A 22189-nucleotide genomic window follows, 5' to 3' on the forward strand; every position below is an offset into this window, starting at 1 on the left:
TCACGAGATATCTCGGGTTATCAGCCCGCCCCCTGAATGCCCATCATGAGAATTCTCGTTTTATTTTTTTTATTAGCGATCTGAATTCATATTTCATCAACCGAGTCTACCGTTGGTAAACCTGCCCCACCAGGCACTCGGATGTGAAAAAAGCGCCCCTATCGTCTCCCAGGTGGTAATGCACCCTTTTGGATTGGACTCAATGAAAATGGATGAGAGAAAAAAAACTCCGGAATCCACATTTTACTTCTCACGCATGTAACCGGAGCCGATCAGATTCATTGTGGACCCTCAGCACAGCGTGTAATATGTGTTTTACAGTATACGCGTTGGATCAATAAAAGGATCGATTTTTGGAATGCCGATCAGGAATTGGAATAATCCATTTGATCTCAGGTAAGGAATCTATTTGACCAGTCTTAGGATAATCAGACCTGTTTTCACGGAGATATAAGCTTTTCCCCTATATGTGATATGGCTGTTTGACTGTGCGGCACCAGCGTGCATACGTACACATATACTATCGATAATCTAGCGTTTATTTAAAAACGATTCATAAATAGGCCGAAAAATTACAACGTTCTAGAATATTACAGTACAGGGCGTTTATCACGGATTCTTTTTTTCCCCCTTGAAAACGAGGGCTTTTCAAAATGCTATAAAACGGAAATGAACCAATAAAAAAACAATCCGCTTCGACAATGTTGACTGGAAAATGAGTCATTGATAAGCGACGGGCAGATTAGACACATAGCCATAATTTAAAACATAGATTAGGCGATATTAATGCTAACATTGAAGTGGATGGTGGGCATTCAAGCACTAAATGTGTGCCCCCTGCTGGGCACTGAACGTGTTAAACAGCAAAAAAAATTACAAGGTGCTTCAAAAGTCCTTGACATTCAAATCAACCATTCGCATTGAAAGTTTTGTTCATCCACGATAAACGTTTTCTGAATCAATCAATAGTTTATTTTTATTTAAAGTGTGTAACTAATTGTCGGAAATTGGTTTTAAGCCATAAATATTGGATCAGATTGTTTCTATAAAAAACAGGTTTTAAAAGTTAATTGTATCCTTTTTAAATGCCCTTTTTAAAATGAAAAAGTGGTGCTTAGGAAAGTCCTTGAATTTCATTTGGCAATGTTTGTGGGAACCCTGGTTATGTTAAGGCAATATGTTTGTGTGTAGGTTTGTACCCAGGCAGCATGTTGGTGTGTAGGTTTGTACCCAGGCAATATGTTTGTATGTAGGTTTGTACCCAGGCAGCATGTTTGTATGTAGGTTTGTACCCAGGCAATATGTTTGTATGTAGGTTTGTACCCAGGCAGCATGTTGGTGTGTAGGTTTCTACCCAGGCAATATGTTTGTATGTAGGTTTGTACCCAGGCAGCATGTTGGTGTGTAGGTTTGTACCCAGACCAAATGCCTATAAGATTCCCTGGCCGTGTTGTTGTTGTTGTGATGATAAAGACATACTCTGTTTAACTCCTGACAAAAAGGTTATATCAGCAGGGAGGAATGCAGCCTTGCCGGGTTGTATTTAACCACTGTCCTTTGCCATGTCCTGGGTGTTTGATGTTAAGTGGCAAAAACTGGGGGCAGATGTGTACTTCATAAGAAGGTGTGGCTATATCCTGGTAGCCTGGTGGGCATGTTGCCATGTATGGCGACGCAGTGATGCAATTGTTAGCCATGTTGACTCACAGCAAAAGGTTCCGGGTTTGAACCTGAGTGGCTGGGTGGTGGGGGGTTGTTCTCTCTGCGTGAAGGTTGCATGTTGCAATCACTGGTCACACCTCAGTCTTGTCGAGAGGTCTGAAGAAATTTACAATTACAGTATAATAAGTACTGTAGTATATATTATAAATATATATTACATTATAGATACATATTGTGTGTGTGTGTATATTAATCAATCAAACTTTTAATACAGACTCATGGTCCAGATAAAACAAAACATACACAACCTATATAAAATTACGTGCAACAGGCATAAATAACATCCCTTAAAATACACATCAACGTCCCACAAATAGACAGCTGTGCCAATGTCTCCACATCGATGAGTGGTAATGTGTGGCACTGAACCTAATGTCCGTTAAAACCAGAATGATCTCATTTCCAGAGTCATTTAGCCGACAGATTAATTTATACATAGATTGTGTGTGTATATATATATATATATATATTAAGGCTGTCAATCGATTAAAATATTTAATCTGATTAATCGCATGATTGTCCATAGTTAACTCGCGATTAATCGCATATTTTTTATCTGTTCTAAATCTACTTATCTTTTTCAAGTTTTAATACTCTTATCAACATGAGAGTCAACAAATGCTTGCTTTATGGAGCCATTTAACACAAAAGGATGACCTTCATGCATTGCAAATTTGCATCAAATTCAAAACAGAGTGATGCACAAAATAACTTATAATAATTTAAAACAATGAATAAAGTGCATGAACTAATAGGGGAAAGAAAACGTTAGGAACTTGTTACATTCACCCACACAAGGGCTGAGGACTCACCCCCCCAGCCCCCCCTTCTCTCTCTCACACACACACACTTGATTGATTGATTGAAAATGTTATTAACAGATTGCAGAATGGGTACAATACAGTACGGCTCAATACACACAATTGTTAAGGGGATGCAGACCAGAGAAATACTTTCGTCTTGTTTACATCAGGGTCCCCCATTTTCAATTCATCATGACATTATGACATACAAATATACATTACTGTAAAATAAAAGACAATATATACTTAAGACATGCATAAAAGAAAATATATACATTCGAGGGGGAAGAAACTGTACATTGCGTGTTGGACATTTACCGGGGCCAGTTTCGAATTGCGTTAAAATAATTGTTCGTTAATAACGCATTAACTTTGACGGCCTTAATATATGCAGTATATATATATTAGGGATGCTCGATATTGGCTTTTTTACCGATACCGATATACCGATGTTGTCCAACTCTTAATTTCCGATACCGATATCAACCGATACCGATATATGCAGGGCCCCCCCCCCCCCCCCCCCAAAAAAACTGAATAATTTCAGGTAATTAACATTACATATGTCTTGTTGTGGAATTAACATAACATTATGCATACTTTTGACAATAAATAAAATCAGAATTTGTTCTTACTTGCTTGCCTGGGTAAATAAAGGTTATAGAAATGAAAACCGATACCGATATTTTCCGATAACACATTTTAATGCCAATATCGGCCGATAATATCGGTAGGCCGATAATATCAGACATCCCTAATATATATACATATACTAACTAGTAGTGGGACGATACATCGATCCAGATCGATATATCGATCTATTATCAATAATCAAATAGGATCGATGCAGCGTAAAAAGATCGATATTGCGATACTCTTATTTTGAAAATCCGGTGAGTCGTATCCGCCCAGTAGTCTGAAACGACGTGTAGCTCTGTACAGCAGAACAGGGCTACAGAGCGCCTATTTTGCAACCCGATATACGTCTGTGCAGTTTTTTCCCTGCAACGGGTCAAATGCATCTAACATGCTTTGCATCGTCGCCATTCCTTTATGCCCACGTCGCGTGGGCAGACTTAAATTAACACTTTGGGTTCCGGGAAACGCTTTACAGCGCCTTCCCGGCCATGCTCAAGTTGCCGAAGGACGCTTTACAGCGTCTTTAATATCAATATTTCATCGGATTCATATTTCCCCTCTGCTGGCCTGAGATCCACCAGGAGGACCCACTGAGCTCTCTGGCGGTTCAGGAGCGCCATCTGGTGGCCGATCGGCGCAATCGCCAAACAGGAAGTGCTGTGGAGGTTGTGCTGGTCGGCCATATTACTTCCGGGCACTCGGTTTGGCTCCCGGCACTCTAGCTCGTCACAATATATAGCGACCCATTGCCAATAACTCGATAAACAACATGATTTGGACGTATATAGTATTATACAAGCTGGAAATGGTTCATCAGGATAAACATCCCATAATCGAAAACGGTCTACACCACGCTGATCGTCCAACGGCGCGAGGAAGATCCGGTAAGATTCAGCGTTATTTTTGAATGTGTTCCATATAAACTGTTATGATGAACATATGACCCACACTAGATGAATGATATAACGCTGCCCACGGAATTATAAACGATCCCCCGCCCATCCGGTCATCATCAGATCATACGTAGATCATTCTAGAAGTACGTCCAATTGACATTTTTTATATCGCCCCGATTGCCATCAAACTGTATTTCATCATCAATATAATGCATTTGGGGCTATAGATCACGTTCTGGAGAAAGCTGCAGAAAGAGATGAAAACATACTTATACATTAGACCATACTTTACTATGAATATGTGAATGAAAAAGTTTAACGTTGCTACACAATGAACAATACATATAGGACTTTGAATGGGCCCTAATAATGGCAATGTAGCAATAGAATTAAAAAAGTTATAGCCATGCAAAGAAGGGGTACTTCTCCATAGACAAATAGAGCTGGCAATCTATGGTATATCATGAATTTAACCCATGGCACCCAAAGTGTTAACGTTACGTTAGCTGCTTAAGCTAACTAAGCTCCCCTCTCCTGTGAGAGAACAGGAGAGGGGACTGGGGAAGGAGGGGGGGGGGGGCGGGGGCATTCTGTGTGTGGGGACTGGGGGAGGGGCATTCTGTGTATGTGTGCATTTGGGGCGACAGTGGCTCGGGAGGTAGAGCAGTCGTCTGGCAATCCGGAGGTTCCCGGTTCGATTACCGCTCCTCCCGGGCAGCGTGTCGATGTGTCCTTGAGCAAGATACTTAACCCCTAATTGCTCCCGATGAGCAGGTTGGCACCTTGCATGGTTGCCTCCGCTGTCGGTGTGTGAATGTGTGAGTGAATGGGTAAAATGCGAGTAACAAATTGTAAAGCGCTTTGGATAAAAGCGCTATATAAAAAAGCAGCCATTTACCATTTGAAAAGACCAGATTAAGTCAGGAGTATATTATATTGATAGTATTTACTGAGGATGGACAGATAATGTTGATATTTAAACATGAATACATAATAAATGTATTCATGATCATCATGCAACATAAAACAATTGTAGAAACAGTTTGCGAGAGGGAGGGGTTTTAGGTTGCGTGTTGTGAGTTCCAAAACATTTTACTTAAAGTTTACAGCTCAATATATAAAAACGTGGCACTTTACAGTGAACAGGAGGTCTATTTGTATTAAAAACAATAGATTGTTTTTCATTTAAATGTTTGGAAGAGCTCAAAAATGAAAAACGTCAATTGATATTTCCGTAGCCTTTTTTTAGTTGATCTAAATGTGACTGATTGTGTTAAATGGGCACATAATATCGTCTCATATCGATCGCAGGCACCTGAATCGAATCGTATCGTATCGTGGCAGACTTTGTGATATCGGCAAATATCGTATCGTTGTCCAAAGATCGATATTGTATCGTATCGTGATAACTGGTGATTCCCACCCCTAATACTAACTCAGTTTTAAGAAGAAATGTTATGTTTTTGAAAGAAATCAATGCTTTTATTCACCATGGTGGCATAAACATTTTCAAGAGGTTCATTTTACATATTACATTATTTTTATTATTATTATGATTTCAATCTTTACATATTTCCCATTTTACTGCAGTGTACAAACGACACACTGTGGTACCTCATCTTTTAAAGGACCCTATTCAAACACTGTCTGGCATGATGTTGACTAGTACGGCCATCGTTTCATTGATCGCTTTAATATTGAGAAAGTGCCATATCCCCTCCAATACAATCCAATGGGGCAAGTGTTTTAACCTTCAAAAGCCAAGATACATGTTTGATACATATAGATGATAGGGATGTGCACAACTGTTCTTAACTCTTTGGTGGCCACGCTTTTTCCATAGAACGCGAGATAAAACGCATTATATGCAATAAGCCCAAACCATTCTGGTTGATCCCCTGAAACTCCAAATACTCCCAAATCAAAGGTGTACCTTCACAAAATCATCAAGGGAGGGGGGGGGGGGTCGTTTTAACTCAAAACTGTAATCGTGTTTGTCGAGCATGTTTTACGTCCGGTAAAACACAAAACTGTGATTGTTAGAAAAACTTGTTTCCTATTCGGTAAAATAGACATAGAATATACCTTACCTTAGCCAGAAGGTATTCCAAAAAGAATAATTCCAAGTGATCGCACACGTTTCGATGGTAAAATACGCTTCAGCAACGGAATTTTGAGGCGATCGTTGTGAATATCTGTTCAAGCAGGAGGAGGAGCCCTTACCAAAAAAAGGAAAACGTGTATCAACACCAAGTCATTCCAGTTCAGACACAGACGATACTGCCACCTGGGCAAATGGGCCAGGGATGGCTAGAATGATCCGGATGATGATTTAGAACGGGATTAGAGGAAAAATATCAAAGGATCTAAAAATGTATTATTACGTGTTTGGCGCTCAAGCGTTGGCGAGCAAACACGTAATATTACGTGGTTGGCGTTGATTGAGTTGAGACAGAATATTAAAAAATGATACCCCCCCCCCCTCGAAAACAAAAACAATTTCTGTTTCAGTTTAAATTCAGTTAAAATGTTCAGTTTCAGTTCAATTCAGTTATTCTTTTTAATAGAATGGATAATTAAAATCAAAGGGTATTGCATATAAATAGGCACTTCAGATAATCCTTCAGAACGTTGATCGGCTCAGCTGACCGACAATAAATCAAAATTACACCATTCACCATCGTAGCCTATAATAACAGCATTGCATTGGCCTATCAACCGGTTTTAATAAACAAACAAACAGTAGCATGTGCATCTTTTAGATAAATTAGGCTATGAAAATTAGGCCGTCTCTAAATATAAAAATGCATTAAATAAGAATAGTTTGCTTCACAAAAAAGATTATATATATATTTTTCCACTCTGACATGAAAATCGAATGTGGAGACTGGCACGACTATTTGAAAATTTGAACTCATCCCTAATATATGATGCATATAAAAAAAAATTAAACGGGAAGCTCACAGTATAATCACATGCGTGTTCTGAGGAAATGGTTGCATCGTTTCAAAAACTTCTTATTTTGGAAAAGGACATGCAGTATATCATGGTTTTTGACATTTTTAAAACACTTGCCCCATTGGATTGGAGCCTGGGTGGTGAAAGGATGCAGCCCAATGCTAAGTGTCATGCCAAACAATGTATATAAACCATATTATAACTACATAGAGGTGTGGTCAGCAGTACCAAACCCTCCCCAGACCAAAACTAAAAGATGTTAAACAAAGCGCAGTACCAAGGGGTGCACTTTTGCCTAGATGTCGCTGTTTGACGACATTACAGATCTTTAACACACACAGGGTTCGCACAAGGTCCTTGAAGTGCTTAAAGTGATTTTTGACCCAAAAAAAAGTCGAGGTCTGGAATTCCTTGAAAACAGCCAATTTGTTTAACAAGGTGCTTAAAAAGTCCTTGGAATTCAAATCAAGCACACATTGAAAGTTTTGTTCATCCATGATAAAAAAAAATCTGAATCAAGAAATTGCATTTTTTGTGTAACAAATTGTCGGAAATTGGTTTTAAGCCATAAATATTGGATCAGATATATATATATATATATATATATATTTTTTTTTAAATAAACGCATTTAAAAGTGAATTGGATCCCTTTTTAATGCCCTTTTAACTCATTCAGCGCCAGGGATTAGCCGGGTCCCGTTGTAGCTATGCCACGCTTTAAAGATAGGAGTGCATCACCTTGTTTGTAGAGCTATATATATATTCGGCGGGGGGGGGGGTGGGTGGGGGGCGGGGGGGGGGGGTGCCGTGGTTTCTGATTATTGATTACCAATAACGGCATTAGCCTCAGTAGCCTCATTCGTTGACCGGGTGGTTGGCTATGATAACAAGGCCCGGTCAGCATGAAATCTACGTGAAATCGTTCTTACCGTGGGCCGGTTGGATCCCAAGAAGGATTTCCCAGTTATCGATCGCCATCTGGTAGATCGATATGTCCATTGGCTGATGCTATATTCGTTTACTGCATACTGAATTCAGCGTCCCAAAAAGTATTCCAAGCTACATGCTACAGGCATAGCTTCAGGCTAACAGGAAAATTCACTGCAGGATGAAAAAAAACGTCATCCGTTCTGCCACAGGGAACACTGCATTATCGAGACAGCGCCCCTACGAGGATCTGACCGGTAATGCACTTTTCCGAATCCGGGGAGTAGGGTAAATCTGCAGTGCCGCTCGGTGACATTGAGTAGGATATTACAATGGAATAAAAGCCAAAACAACCTATATACATGGTTGGCCCTCAAGCGTTGGATCCGAAACACGTATATATACGTGGTTGGCCACGAATGCGTTAACGGCAACATACAGGTCCGTGACATTGAATCGAATATTAACGAGTAAACCCATTGTTGGCGCAGAAAGTGTAAAAAAAAAAAGTGCTTGGAAAAGTCCTTGACAGTCCTTGACAGTCATTGAATTTCATTTTGCAATGTCTGTGGGGACCCTGCACACAGAAGAGCAGCTTGTTCCAGTATCCTGACCCTGCTTTGTGTTCAACAGGGTAACGAGCAAAAGCCAGTCCGGCCAAAGTCGGCCATGTTACCAGAGAAAGACTACAGCCTATCGGAGCTGCTGAGCCAGGTGGATTCTGGGATCTCGAGGAGCTTTGACCGTGTGAAAGAAGAAAGCTGCCACAGCAAAGACAACACTTGCAAGAGGCTGTCGGGAATCTCCTCCGTGGACTCTGCGTTCTCCTCCCAGGACTCCATCACTCTCTCCTTTGAGAAGGAAACATATGGTGGGTGCTGTTTATACAATCCACACCGTGGGAACAATTATGAATATCGGAATGAAAATATCGCTATCAGAAAATATGGCATTAATCATAATTACAATGTGTGTACTAAGGATTTGTATAGTCTACTTTGATTGGCCAAAATTTTTCGATAGTCGACTGTTTTTTATTTTTATTTTTATCATTCCATTTGGGCTGTGGGGGTGCTTGATGTCTGAAGGACTCAACTGAAAGCTTCTTGTCCTGCGAAAGCATGCAATTGGTCCACTGATGGATACATCTTGATATTCGTTTAGTCGGGTGAAATCCTCTTTCAGTGCCTCTGTGCCCGTTTTCTTAGGCAGTTAGCCTCTCTGGTATGCGCACCATTAGCGTTAGCCACGCTTCCAGGCCTCTTTGCTTTTGGAAAGAATGATCCCAAAGAAACGAAAACAAAATATTCTAATATAAAAAAAAGAAATGTGCATTGACTAAGAGGTTGGCAGTCGACTACGGCTCCTTTCGATCGATTAGTCGACTATTCGAGGTCAGCCCTAGTGTGTACCAACTAGGGCTGACCCCAATGCTTTGAAGCGTCGATCACTTCTATGGTAATCAATGCCAACATTGTTATTACAAAGCTTCGTTTTCTTTGTTTTTGGGTTGTGGTTTTTTTTCACCACTCCAAAAATGAGTCCACATCGACATAAGAAATTCCTTATGAAAATAATAATCCAACATTTTTAAAATCAGTTCTTCTCAGACGAGAACATTTAGTCACAAGAACTTTCACGTAGCTCTCATTTACCCACCGCATCGAAACTTGAAAATAATTAATCTTCAATTATTCACTAGTAATTACTACTGAAGCTTTGCACCTGGGAGAAGCTTTGACATTATGCCATCTGAACATTAAGGTCTGATGTTCATATCAGTGGTATTCATAGAGATGAATGCTTGTGATTCTTGGCTTAACCCTTTCACTACCACACCACATAAGGTTAACTTTTCACTACCACACTACAGACGGTTAACCGTCTGTAGTGTGGTAGTGAAAGGGTTAACCTTCTGTAGTGAAAGGGTTAACCCTTTGTCCTGTGGCAGTGAAAGGGTTAACCTTCTGTGTTGTCACAGTGAAAGGGTTAAACCTGTTCTTCCCCATCTCGCTGTTCAGACTCCGGAGAGGTCCAGAGGAGGAAGCTCTGTGAGGCCATCAGGACCAAGGACATTGCCAAGCTGATGAAGATCCTCCAGCCTCAGGACGTGGACATCCTCCTGGACGGAGGAGGCAGCCTGCTCCATCATGCCGTCGCCCTGGCCAACGAGGAGGCCGTCAAGTTCCTCCTCCTCAACAACGCCAACCCCAACCTGGCTAACGGCCGCGGCTCCACGCCGCTCCACCTGGCCACGGAGAAGCTCCTGAAGCCCCTGGCGGAGCTGCTGCTGGGCCGGCGCATCACCAACGTCAACGCCAAGGACGAGGACCAGTACACCGCCCTGCACTGGGCCGCGCAGAACGGCGACGAGGCCATCGCTCGCCTCTTACTCGATCGGGCGGCCGCCATCAACGAGACGGACCGCCAGGGCCGCACGCCGGCCCACGTCGCCTGCCAGCACGGGCAGGAGAACGTCGTCCGGGTGCTCTTGAGCCGTGGCGCCGACGTCCGGGTCAAGGGCAAAGACGATTGGACGGCGCTCCACTTGGCCGCCTGGCAGGGCCACCTAGGCATCGTCAAGCTGCTCGTCAAGCAGGCCGGCGCCGACGTGGATGGGCAGACGACGGACGGCCGCACGCCGCTCCACCTGGCATCCCAGCGGGGTCAGTACAGGGTGGCGCGCATCCTGATCGAGCTCGGCGCGGACATCCACACGACCTCCGCGGGGCGCAACACGCCGCTGCACGTGGCGGCCGAGACGGGCCACACCAGCACCTCTCGTCTCTTGGTCAAACACCGAGCGGACATCGAAGCCCGGAACGTGGATGGTCACACCGCCCTCCACCTGGCCGCTCACCGGGGCCACCTGCCCACGGTCAAGATGTTGATAGAGGAGGGGGCGGAGCCACGTGGCACCTGCCATGCCCTGCGTACCCCCTGCCACCTGGCGGCGCACGGCGGGCACTGTGAGGTGGTCAAAGAGCTTCTCCTCCACTGTCCGGACGGCGGCGGCTTACCGGACCAGCAGGGCCTCAGCCCGTTGCACCTGGCCGTACAAGGCGGGCACAAAGACATCGTTACCTTTCTGCTACCGCGGGACTCCATTACCCAGAGTGCAGTGCAACCGGTGGTGGAGGACTGCCCCAAGCCGCTGTCAGTGGTCAAGCGGCAAGTGGTGAGGAAGGTGGTGATCCTCAAACTGACGGAGTGTGACGAGGATGAACAACACTGTCCAGAGTCCTCGAGCTCACAGCGAGCCTCGGCCCCCTGCTGAGGACAACGCAACGCTGTACGGAACTTTCTAGAACTTTCAAGTCACTTTTTTATTGAAATCCCCACATGGTTGACACGGAGGAGGTATTTTAACCCTTTCACTGCCGCACTACAGAAGGTTTGTAGTGTGGCAGTGAACGGGTTAACCCTTTGTCGTGTGGCAGTGAAAGGGTTATTAACCTTCTGTATTGTCGCCGTGAAAGGGTTAACCATTTGGTAGTGTGGTTAGTGAAAGGGTTGAGCTTACGGGACCAGCTGTTTGTGTAGCTTTCTGTACATATTTTTATTACGCTATTACAGCAGTGAGTCATCATTCATTACCAGATGGTATGATTCAGGTGGTGCTTTGGGCTTTTATTAAAGCACCTAATATCTCACCTTCATCACCTGGAGTATTTTAAAAAAGGATGGAAAAGCTTTTGATGTAAATAATGTACACTGTAAATAGATATTTTATAAATAGATCCCCGGATCCTCTGTCCTGCTAGTTGAATATAGATTCCTTGGCATGTTTTCCTTTTTTGTGTTCTACTTTTATAAGGACATTTGTTGTTGCCAGAGTTATGATTTTTGCCATGGCCTGTTTGTAAACCTTTTTTTATATAGTATGTTGTACATGCTATAGATATAGGTGAGTGCTGTTGATCATCAGAGTCATAATATTCATAATAACCTATTACCATGAGTGTTCTATTGGTATTATACAACTACTACATCATCCATTTAAAAAGAAGAAATGCATTTTTTAAGCATTTAATTTTAGGTAGTTTTTTCCCCACCTACACAAGCATAAAATAGATGTTCATTGCAAGGCATCATTCGTTACTTGATCATCTAAATAGTCCGAATTTTACTTTGCAGAAGTGGGATCTCAGTCAAAATATAAAATCAAGAGTCTTTATCTGGTTTTGTAACAGCTGCTATCATCTTTACTAGAACACTGAATTATTTCATTTGACAGTGTGTACAAATGGTATATGAATATTTTTTTTATGGTGAGAAATGATATGGGTGGAATATTTTTTGGCCAATCACATTGTTCAGTCAGAAGAACTAACTGTTGAATAATCTCAAAATAAAACAACAATGTCAACACTGAAATATGACGCGTGTGTTACTTGCTGAGGGAAGGGGGAGGGAGATGAATCCTGCCATATCATCTGAAGAGAAAGCCAAACGGGGCAAGGGTTTAAATGTTATGGTTTTAACTCTTCTGCTTTAAAGTGGATACTAAGTTATTTGTCCTCTAGATCACAGAAGGTGTATCTAAATGGCAGCCTGTCCAGTAGCAGAGGTCTAGAGTGTGGTGTTCCGCAAGGAAGTTGCCTAGGACCTTTGCTCTTCTCTGTATTTACTAATGACCTATCTTGGGCTACCAAATGTGCTACAACAGTTCTTTATGCAGATGATTCAACATTGTATTATGCTGCACCATCATGCAATGTACTTAATGAAGTTTTGAGCAGAATCAAATCAAATTTATTTGTAAGGCCCGACAACACACGTTAATGTCCCCATGGGCCGGACACATCTTCTTTAAACAAGTCTAGAAGAAACATCACAATAAGTCAAACAAAACAAGAACACCATAAGGTCGAACAAATTTAAAATAAATGAATGCAATGCAAACACTCTCAGACATACCCCACGCGAAGGTAAGGAAAAACTCACTAAAACCTAGCAATAGGAAAAAATTCACCACAGGCAATGTGGAGGAGAGAAACCTTAGAAGGGCCAATTCAAGGGGGGATCTCCCTTCTTAGATGTCGGTGATAGTAGTGTTGCAGACGGACAGTTGGTAAGCATGCACTCATGTGTGTAGTGAAACACGGATGAATGCATGCTTCATCTAAGATAGAGCTGATAGCGATAGCAACTGAACATTTTGAAAGATTAAAGATAGAGCTGATAGCGGATCTATTTGAGGCACAGGGGCGGTGCAATCACGGGACGTTCAACACTCTGGTCATAACTCCGAGACGGGGCGGCGCAGAGAGGGTCGCAACCTCCCCGTCATCATCGTGGGACGTCCAGCACACCGGTCATCACTACGAGACAGCCGGAGACAGGAGGGCACGCAGAGGGGGAGCAGAGAACTTAAAGTTGTGCATGACTGGGTACTAGTATGTAATAGACTTGTCCTTAATATCTCCAAGACTAAATGTATTGTGCTGGGAACAAGGCACAGGTTATCTACAAATCCAAAGCTTCATTTAAACTTGTGTAATTTGGCAGTTCAACAAGTTGAAAGTACTAAACTCCTTGGAGTGATGCTGGATTGCACTCTGTCTTGGTCTCAGCATATTAATTATATTGTTTTAAAAATGGGAAGAGCTATTGGTATTTCCAGGAAATGTGCTTCTTTGGTTGCCCATCCCCTTTTATGTCAAATAGTGCAAAGTTTAGTTTTATGTCATCTTGACTATTGCTCTGCGATGTGGTCATCTGCTGCCAGTGGTGACCTCAGGAAGCTCCAGGTGGTCCAGAACAGGGCAGCGCGGTTGGTACTGGGCTGCTCACTAAGGTCTAATGTGAGCCGTATGCATGCCCGCCTCTCTTGGCTTAACGTTGAAAATAGATTGTCTTTAATATACTTGTGCTGTTAAAGTTGGTCATGAGCAGTAAAACTCCTGTTTTTATACATAATCAGATTGTTTTTAGTAATACTGTGCACGAGCATTACACTAGAGGTTCCAGTAGTGGGCAGCTTGAATTGCCAGGTCTTAAAACCAACAAGGAGATCTTTTATTTTTAGAGCATTAACTCTTTGGAATAACCTGCCTCAAAACCTCTGCTGCATTTACATTAGATTCACTTTTAAAAATAATCTTAAATTGTTTTTAACACTAAAGTAATTTTTAGTTTTTGTTTTACACTAATGTAATTTTAGCTATCTTAATTGTTACAGTAGTTTCATTATGCATTGTGTGTACTGACTTTTAATAATTTTGTTTTTGCAATAATAATTGTTTTTGTATGTTTTTTTTGTGTGTGGACCCCAGGAAGACTAGCTGGTTGCTATATGGCACCAGCTAATGGGGATCCCTAATAAAATCAAATCAAAGGGTTAACAATGTCCAGTCTGAAGAACAGCTCTATTGTTTCATTGTGTACAACCAGGGGTGTAAAAAGTACCCATAAATTATACTTAATAAGTGAAAGTATAGGTACCGTCTCAAAATCGTACTCAAGTAAAAGTCAGAGTATCTGGTTAAAACACACTTGAGTAAAAGTAAAAAAGTTTCTACTTTTAAATGTAAATGTACTTAAGTACTAAACTTTTTTTCTGACTATTCTTCTGATAGCATTTTTTTTCCTTTTTTTTTTTTTTTTTTTTTTATGTCAGCATCCCTATGTGCTGCATGTTTGTTAGTGTGGTAATTTCTGTTGGTTTTTAGTACTTTTAAACATCCATTTTTAGTAAGTAGTTTTCATTTGATCCTATAATTTTTTCATTCACCGATTTGTGGATTTCTTTTAGTGTCCTGAAAGGCGCCTTATAAATAAAATGCCTTATTATTATTATCATCCAGGAGGGAAAAGACACTTTGGATAGTAGGGACTGCATCTCTGCCTGTCCTGACCAGGAAACACTTTGCAACTGTGATCTCCTCTGGATATTGTAATGTGTGGCGAGGGGTTGCAGCAATTCCACTGAGAGAAACTGGTCTGAGGCTGGATGCCTGTATGCCTCGGCTCTCATAAGTTGTTATCCAACTCATGAGAACCTGCTCTCAAGCTCTTGCAGCATTCTGTCGAGGATAGAACAGTCTGTCTCAGCTGATCTCCTGAGCTGAGGTCTGAGCTTGTGCCACAAGATGACTCAACTACATACTCGTCCATCCTTTTCTGCTTCCTCCTTTGGCTGGTAGTATGTTCCTCAATCCCAAGGCCATTACATATGGCCTTTGTCCTGTCATACATGTCCACTGCCATCTCTGAAGTGCGATAACCTTTGAGTGTGTCCTGCACTGTGCTTTTAAATAGTACAGATAGGTATTGAAGATGTGCACTTTAACGCAGCAGCACCTGGAGCCATCCATACCCATGTCCAGTGTCCACTGACAAAGACATGCTCATGATACTGTGATAAACTATAATAAGCTTTAATCGAACACTGGTTCATTTCCTCGGATAGTCCGGTTGGTTTGGGGTGGTGTGAATGCAAAGCGGACCAAAGGCAGGAAAAGACCCAAAAATCGATTTTTTTTTATGAGAAGACTGAAACATATGTATATAATGAAACACACAATACCGTTTTTCCCCCCCCCCGATTGCTTAAGCATGATTTTGAAAACGGGGCCCGGTGTTTCAAAACACACAATTAGCACAACCACACACACAATTATCAGAACACCTCAGATCCTTTGCTAAATTAAACACTTGTCAAAACCATACACTAATTTATAAAAACTACATTTTGTTACCATATGAAACACATGTTTCATATGACTTAATTCTGTTTGAACCAGTTACACACTCCTGTGCTTAACCTAAAACACATTTTGCAATTCTACTTCTCAGTGATTAGAGTACTGTAAGTGAAGTATGCAGAGAATGTGCAAATATACAATAAATTCACCAAACACTACACAAGACCAATGCTGTAGACTGATGAAAATATAATGTATTTATCTCCATATACCCAAATCAATGATGCAGACTGATGAAAATATACATTTTCTCTCCATATAACCAAATCAGTCAATATTTCAACATGGAGAATCACAACAAAACATGTTCCAGTTTTCATGCTACTATGTGCATAACACTGTAAGCTCAGCAAATATCAGACAAACATAAAATACTGTATCCAGTACAGGTTAAAATTACAGTAAAACATTAAAACATTTAAATAGAGTACAGAAAATACTAGACATTATCTCTTTGCCTAGCTGGATCTGGCAAGAGAATTTTTTGTTGTGATTCTCCATGTTGACATGTTGACTGATTTGGGTATATGGAGAGAAAATTTATATTTTCATCAGTATGCATTGGTTGTCTTGTGTAGTGTTTGGTGAATGTATTGTATATTTTCACATTCTCTGTGTACAGTACTTCACTCTCCTTCCATTTTGGTTGAAGACAGGTGAACTCACCTGCTGCATTTTTATAGTGCTTAAACCTGATTGGTGTATCTACAATTAAGCAATGGTGTGTTTGTGCATCTGATGGCTGTGTTTAACCAATTGGCTCATATGTGTGGTGATTTGACATTCTGTGTCTAATGTAATGCAAGTGTGTTTAGTGTTTTGCAAATCACTGTGTGTATTGATTTGCAAAAAGTGTGAGGCTGACATTGTCTGTGCTACTCCTCTCGGGCACCCGAGACAGAGAGCACTCAGCCAGTGGCCAGTCCCCTCAGAGGCAAAGTTCTGTAGTTTTTCACACAGCAAGGAAAATAATACAGTCGGGCAATCTTAACAAGAATTAACGTATTTACAAGTGTGTCAGTGTAATGGTGAAGTCAAGTGCTTTGAGCAGGATAAACTTATAACTTATATTATATATATGTTACAGTATATAAAAATACTGTTTTACTTTTGTGCAGTAACTGAAAGCTGCCACACCCCCCCTTCCAACATGCCTGATTGTTATGCATTTTACTCTGCCAATTGGCGACCCAATAAAAACGGGTCCGCTCGAAGGCCATGGTTACACTAGGGAAAAACAGCAACGTTGTATTTTCGAATGATTACGTTTGCATGTCCAAGTTAAAAGGAAACGCAGTTTTGGCAGGAAAACACGTTTTCCTAGCGGCAACGCTCAAAGGGTGTTTTCGTTTTGAAAACTCGCCGACAACAGTACCATGTAATTTGCGCAGATCAGATACGGAGCCGTTCATGCCCACGCCCATGTGCAGTAGAGACAGACGCCAAATTCTCCTCTGGCTGGACCTCGACTCCGTCCATTAGTCCAAACATCAGAACTATTTCTGGGAGTCACTTGCAATATCGCCCTATAATTAATATAATTTGCTGTCTCCCGACACCAACCGGCCATATGGGGAGGCTATACAGGATATCAGCTGCGTCCTCCTCAGATTGCTTATTCATGTATAACACGCACGGTTATTTCCAGTGTTTACAGCAGAGCTGTCCCAAGTAGCTGCGGCTACCAATGTGTTGTCAAGTTATTGTTATAAGGAGCCCAGTCCAAACTACAACAGTCTGCATACCCTTAACAATTGTGTGTATTGAGCCGTATTGTATTGTACCCATTCTGCAATCTGTTAAATAAAGTTTTCATCCATTTCTACTAGCGTTAACGTTACTACGTTAATAGCCTCGATGCTAACTATATACATGGAGAATGCCATTCACATTAGCATGTAGCTAACAACATCGGAGATCTTTTTGTGAGACTAAACTATCCGCTCTTGTGGAACGCCCTACCCAAAGCTGTAAAGGAATGTGAATCCCTACCCACATTCAAAACCGCTCTTAAAGAGCACCTACGGGAGGCTGCAATTCGAAACTGGCCACCGTAAATGTCCAAACCCCCCACCCCCTCCTAATAGACAGTCTCCTCCCCACTGTATGTATATATTCTCTCCCCACCGTATGTATATTTCTCTCCCACCCACCCACCCCCTCCTAATGTACAGTCTCCTCCCCACCGTATGTATATACTCTCTCCCGACCGTATGTATATTTCTCTCCCACCCACCCACCCCCTCCTAATGTACAGTCTCCTCCCCATCATATGTATATACTCTCTGTCAGGATCTATGGGTAACAGTACTGTATATTTGCATATCGTATATGTCACAAATGTAACAGTACTATATACCTGTATGTCATGTATGCCATAAATGTCATGATGTCATATATGTTGTGTATGTCATAAATGTCACTATGAATTGAAAATGGGGGACCCTGATGTAAACAAGACAAACGTGTTTCTCTGGTCTGCATTCCCTTAACAATTGTGTCTATTGAGCCGTACTGTATTGTACCCATTCTGCAATCTGTTAAATAAAGTTTTCATTCATTCATTCATTCATTCATTCATTCATTCATTCATTCATTCATTCATTCATTCATTCATTCATTCGTTCATTCATTCATTCATTCATTCATTCATTCATTCATTCATTCATTCATTCGTAGTCAAGTGACTGAGCTCTTTATACAAGGACTAACACTTCTCTTTATACAAGGACTAACACTTCTCTTTATACAAGGACTAACACTTGACAATATTGAATGGTATTCACTGTATTCTGTGTCTGTAAAAAATCTGTATGTTGGTCATGTTTGTAGACCCTGGGGTAAAACAGGCATATAATCCTTCAAAATATTAAACTCAACATAACTTCAAGAAAGTATGTGAATATTCCCCACATTGACACAGTGGGGGAACAAAACACAGAGTGGGTCATTAAACCCTTTCACCACCACACTACAGAAGGTTAACCCTTTCACTACCACACTACAGACGATTAACCGTACCACACTACAGATGGTTAACCGTCTGTAGTGTGGTAGTGAAAGGTTAACCTTCTGTAGTGTGGCAGTGAAAGGGTTAAAGCAGGGTTTCCAAATCCTAATCAATATAAAATCAATGTGAATTCAAACGTGACTGTTAAAAAAAAAAAGATTTTTGGGCTGCATGCAAACTGCTGTGAAAGTCATGCAGCTTGACAAGGCCAGTTGTTAACGAGAACAGCTAGATTCTGTTCCCCCTTTCTCTACCACACTACCAAAGGGTTAACCCTTTCAATACCACACTACCAAAGGGTTAACCCTTTCACCACCACACTACCAAATGGTTAACCCTTTCACTGCGACAATACAGAAAGTTAAAACCCTTTCACTGCCACACGACAAATGGTTAACCCTTTCACTACCACACTACAGAAGGCTAACCCCTCTGTAGTGTGGTAGTGAAAGGGTTAAGGAATGAAACGCTGCACTGCTCTTTCTCACGCTTCGTTTTCCATGTGTTTCAGATGTTGAGGTCACAGGATAGTTCATCTTCAAGATGAGGTCAAGATCTTGATCTGATCTGATCTGAAATCTTTATTTCAAACATGTAAATACAAACAAAATAAAACAAAAACAAATCATTAATCTCTAGCAATAAAATATATATATTTATTTATTTTTAATCCTCTCTTTCTCAGATTTTTCTCTTTTTCTCCCCATCCCAATTTAGTCATTATGCCAATTCCCCCCCTCCCCTACCTGGTCGTTGTGCGCATGCTTCCTCGGACACATGCAGAGACAGCCAGTGGCTCTCTTTTCACCTGGCAGCGAGGACTCTCATTGGTGAAGTGTAACACGTGGGAGGTCACACTGCCTTCACCACTTCCTGCCTTTCGCTGAGCAGGCGTCCACAACGCCAGATTACCACCCTCGACTTCCCTCCCTAACTCAGCCAAACGAGTTAGTATGACGGCTGGCCCAAGTCGGAGGCAATGCTGACTCCGGGAGTCGAGACCGCAGCCTCTTGCATTGGTGACGAGCGCAATCTCCGCTACGCCACCCGACCGCCTTATATATATATTTTTTTTTTAAAGAACATAACTCAATTTACATGTTCGAAAAGGAGTAGGAAGAAGTTCACTTATTTAATCCTACCCATTTTCCACTACTCAAAATGAATGTAATTTCTTACTAATTTAAAACCTTACAAAGCAAATATATATATACAAATATATGCAAAACATAAAAAAAGAAGAATATATATATGTAAAACATGAAGAAAAGAAAAGAAAAATGTAAACACCAGTGAATGTCAAATCCCTTCCTCATCCCTGGCCTATACATATGCATTTTACTCTAATGTTTTGAATATAACTATTTTTTGAAGAGCCTTAAAACTTCCAAAAATAGTTTTCTTTCTGAGGGGCCATATGCCCAGCAGACGCCTGCAGCTTCTTCTGTCACTTATAATCTGTTTACACCGCAGGTACACCTGCATGTGTTTAGGAATTATGGGCCTTGATACTAGGCAAACTCTGCATGTCTGCATCTGTAGCTACGTTTTTATTATTATTATCTGCAAAGCCTCTGCCCAGCCAGACCCCACAAAGCATGCTTAGATTGGTACAGACCATGGGAACTGCCCTCAAGGAGGATCGCAGGGTGTAGAATGATGGGGGTGTGTGAGAAGGGGGCTGACACTCTACCTGCACTTTCCAGCCTATTGGCCAATTTCTTCGACCACTTTTAAGTTTTCATCACCCGCTAGACTAACATGCCATCCTTCATTCTTGATAGCTGAAGGGCTGGGTTTTTTGTAACCTGAGTCTTCTGAGCTGAGTACTGGTGCTTGGTGATGCTTTTAAGTGCCCTGTTTTTATAGCTCATGTTTGCTAAGACCTGCCAAATGACTTATACAACCTATCAGAGGTCTTTGTGTCTGTGTGCAGAGAACTATCACACTTGTTGCATAGTTATCCTCCAGCCATTTGGAAGCTAATCTGCTGTCCAATCATGGCTCTCTCTCATCAAGCCATTAGCCTGTAACTGTAAGGCTTGATAAATAGGTTTGGTGTGCTACATACAGTATTTTAAAGTGTGTATCTTTTGACTAAAGTTCTCCTTTAAACCTTGACCATGCACAGCACATAATTTCAAAGCCCCAAGCCAAGATCTTAATGACCATATGAATTTTTTGTAAATTCTCACAGATTTTGATGAGTTTAACGGTATGCAACTTTTGTAACTCATCCTAATGCAAAATACATTTGAAATTTGACTCTGTTACTTGTATTTAAAAAAATCTAACCTTTGGCAACATGTTTAATTATCTTTATTCTTGTATTTCAGTTTCAAAATAGTAAGTTTGACCAGTAAGAACTTTATAGCATAGCAATTCCTTGTGAGAAGAGTTATTATATACCAAAGCTCTCCAGTGCCACATGTAGTCTTTTGGTGGTGGGGGGGACCATTTCGTTTACCTTTAGGTCACAGATTGGGCTGGTTTTCAGTACACATGGATTTGGAAAAGATAATCTCATAGCTTCATCCTCGTGGAAAACATTCCCTGTCACGTCATGTCTTCACCTGGTTCAGTCTCATCAACACTTTTTTATTTTGCATGAAATCACAGCAATTCATGAAATGAAAACGTCGACAGCATAATACAGACTTAAACCATGAAAGCTTTGAATACTTTAAATAACTTAAATAATAACTCAACTAATAATGTGTTAACCCGGAAGCATCAAGAATAAATATTTAAACTGTGAATGCAGTTATGACTGAGTAATTTAAACCTACATTTTAGGAGAACACTGAACACTGATCTCTCCACACACAAGCAAACATGAACACACACACACAGCACACATCCTGCACTCTCTCACACACAAACATACTACAGGTCACTTTAAAAAATAAAAAGGTCACTTTAAAAAAACATAACTATGTTTTTGTATAGTATAGTTAGTATAGTATATATATATAGTATAACTGTATATTGTATAGTATATTGTATATTATTGTATATAGGACTCATTACCTTTATAATTATCATAAGCTTATTTTATCTTAGTACTTTTTATCATGTCTATTTTATTATCCATTCTATTTTATTCTATTATTTGTATTTTTTATGCACAATCAAGGCGGGCATGGCCACCTTCATTTCACTACATTTCTCGTGTATGTATGTGACTAATAAATCTCTTGAATCTTGAACTAAAGTCCACTACTTGTTTGAGAGGACTGTTATCTCACAGATGCAGGTCATACAGACAGCCTGTCCACTTCAGTGAAGAACTTCCAGGCTACTGTCCACTTCAGTGAAGAACTTCCAGCCTGTCCACTTCAGTGAAGAACTTCCAGCCTGTCCACTTCAGTGAAGAACTTCCAGGTTAGTGTCCACTTCCATGAAGAACTTCCCAGCTGCTTCCTCAATTCCTTCTAATACGTTACTGCTGGTCTGAGACTCCTCTGCTCCCTTGGCCCCAGACGCTGCTCATAAACCCCTATGTCCTGCTTATCCAGAGAAGGG

The 22189-nt window shown here is 41.1% G+C and overlaps 1 protein-coding gene across 1 annotated transcript in view; it reads left to right on the forward strand.

The window, feature by feature from the left end:
• The window catches only part of ripk4 (receptor-interacting serine-threonine kinase 4), a 32990-nt gene extending 20678 nt beyond the window's left edge, over positions 1–12312 (forward strand). The window contains exons 7-8 of the mRNA XM_084320216.1: positions 8579–8816; positions 9967–12312. Coding sequence (XP_084176342.1) covers positions 8579–8816; positions 9967–11222 — 1494 coding nt within the window. The 3' untranslated portion in view covers positions 11223–12312. The remainder of the gene's footprint in view (positions 1–8578; positions 8817–9966) is intronic.
• The last annotated feature ends 9877 nt before the right edge of the window (positions 12313–22189 follow it).

Source organism: Notolepis coatsorum, assembly GCF_963971535.1.
Source record: "Notolepis coatsorum genome assembly, chromosome: 8".
NCBI lineage: Eukaryota > Metazoa > Chordata > Actinopteri > Aulopiformes > Paralepididae > Notolepis > Notolepis coatsorum.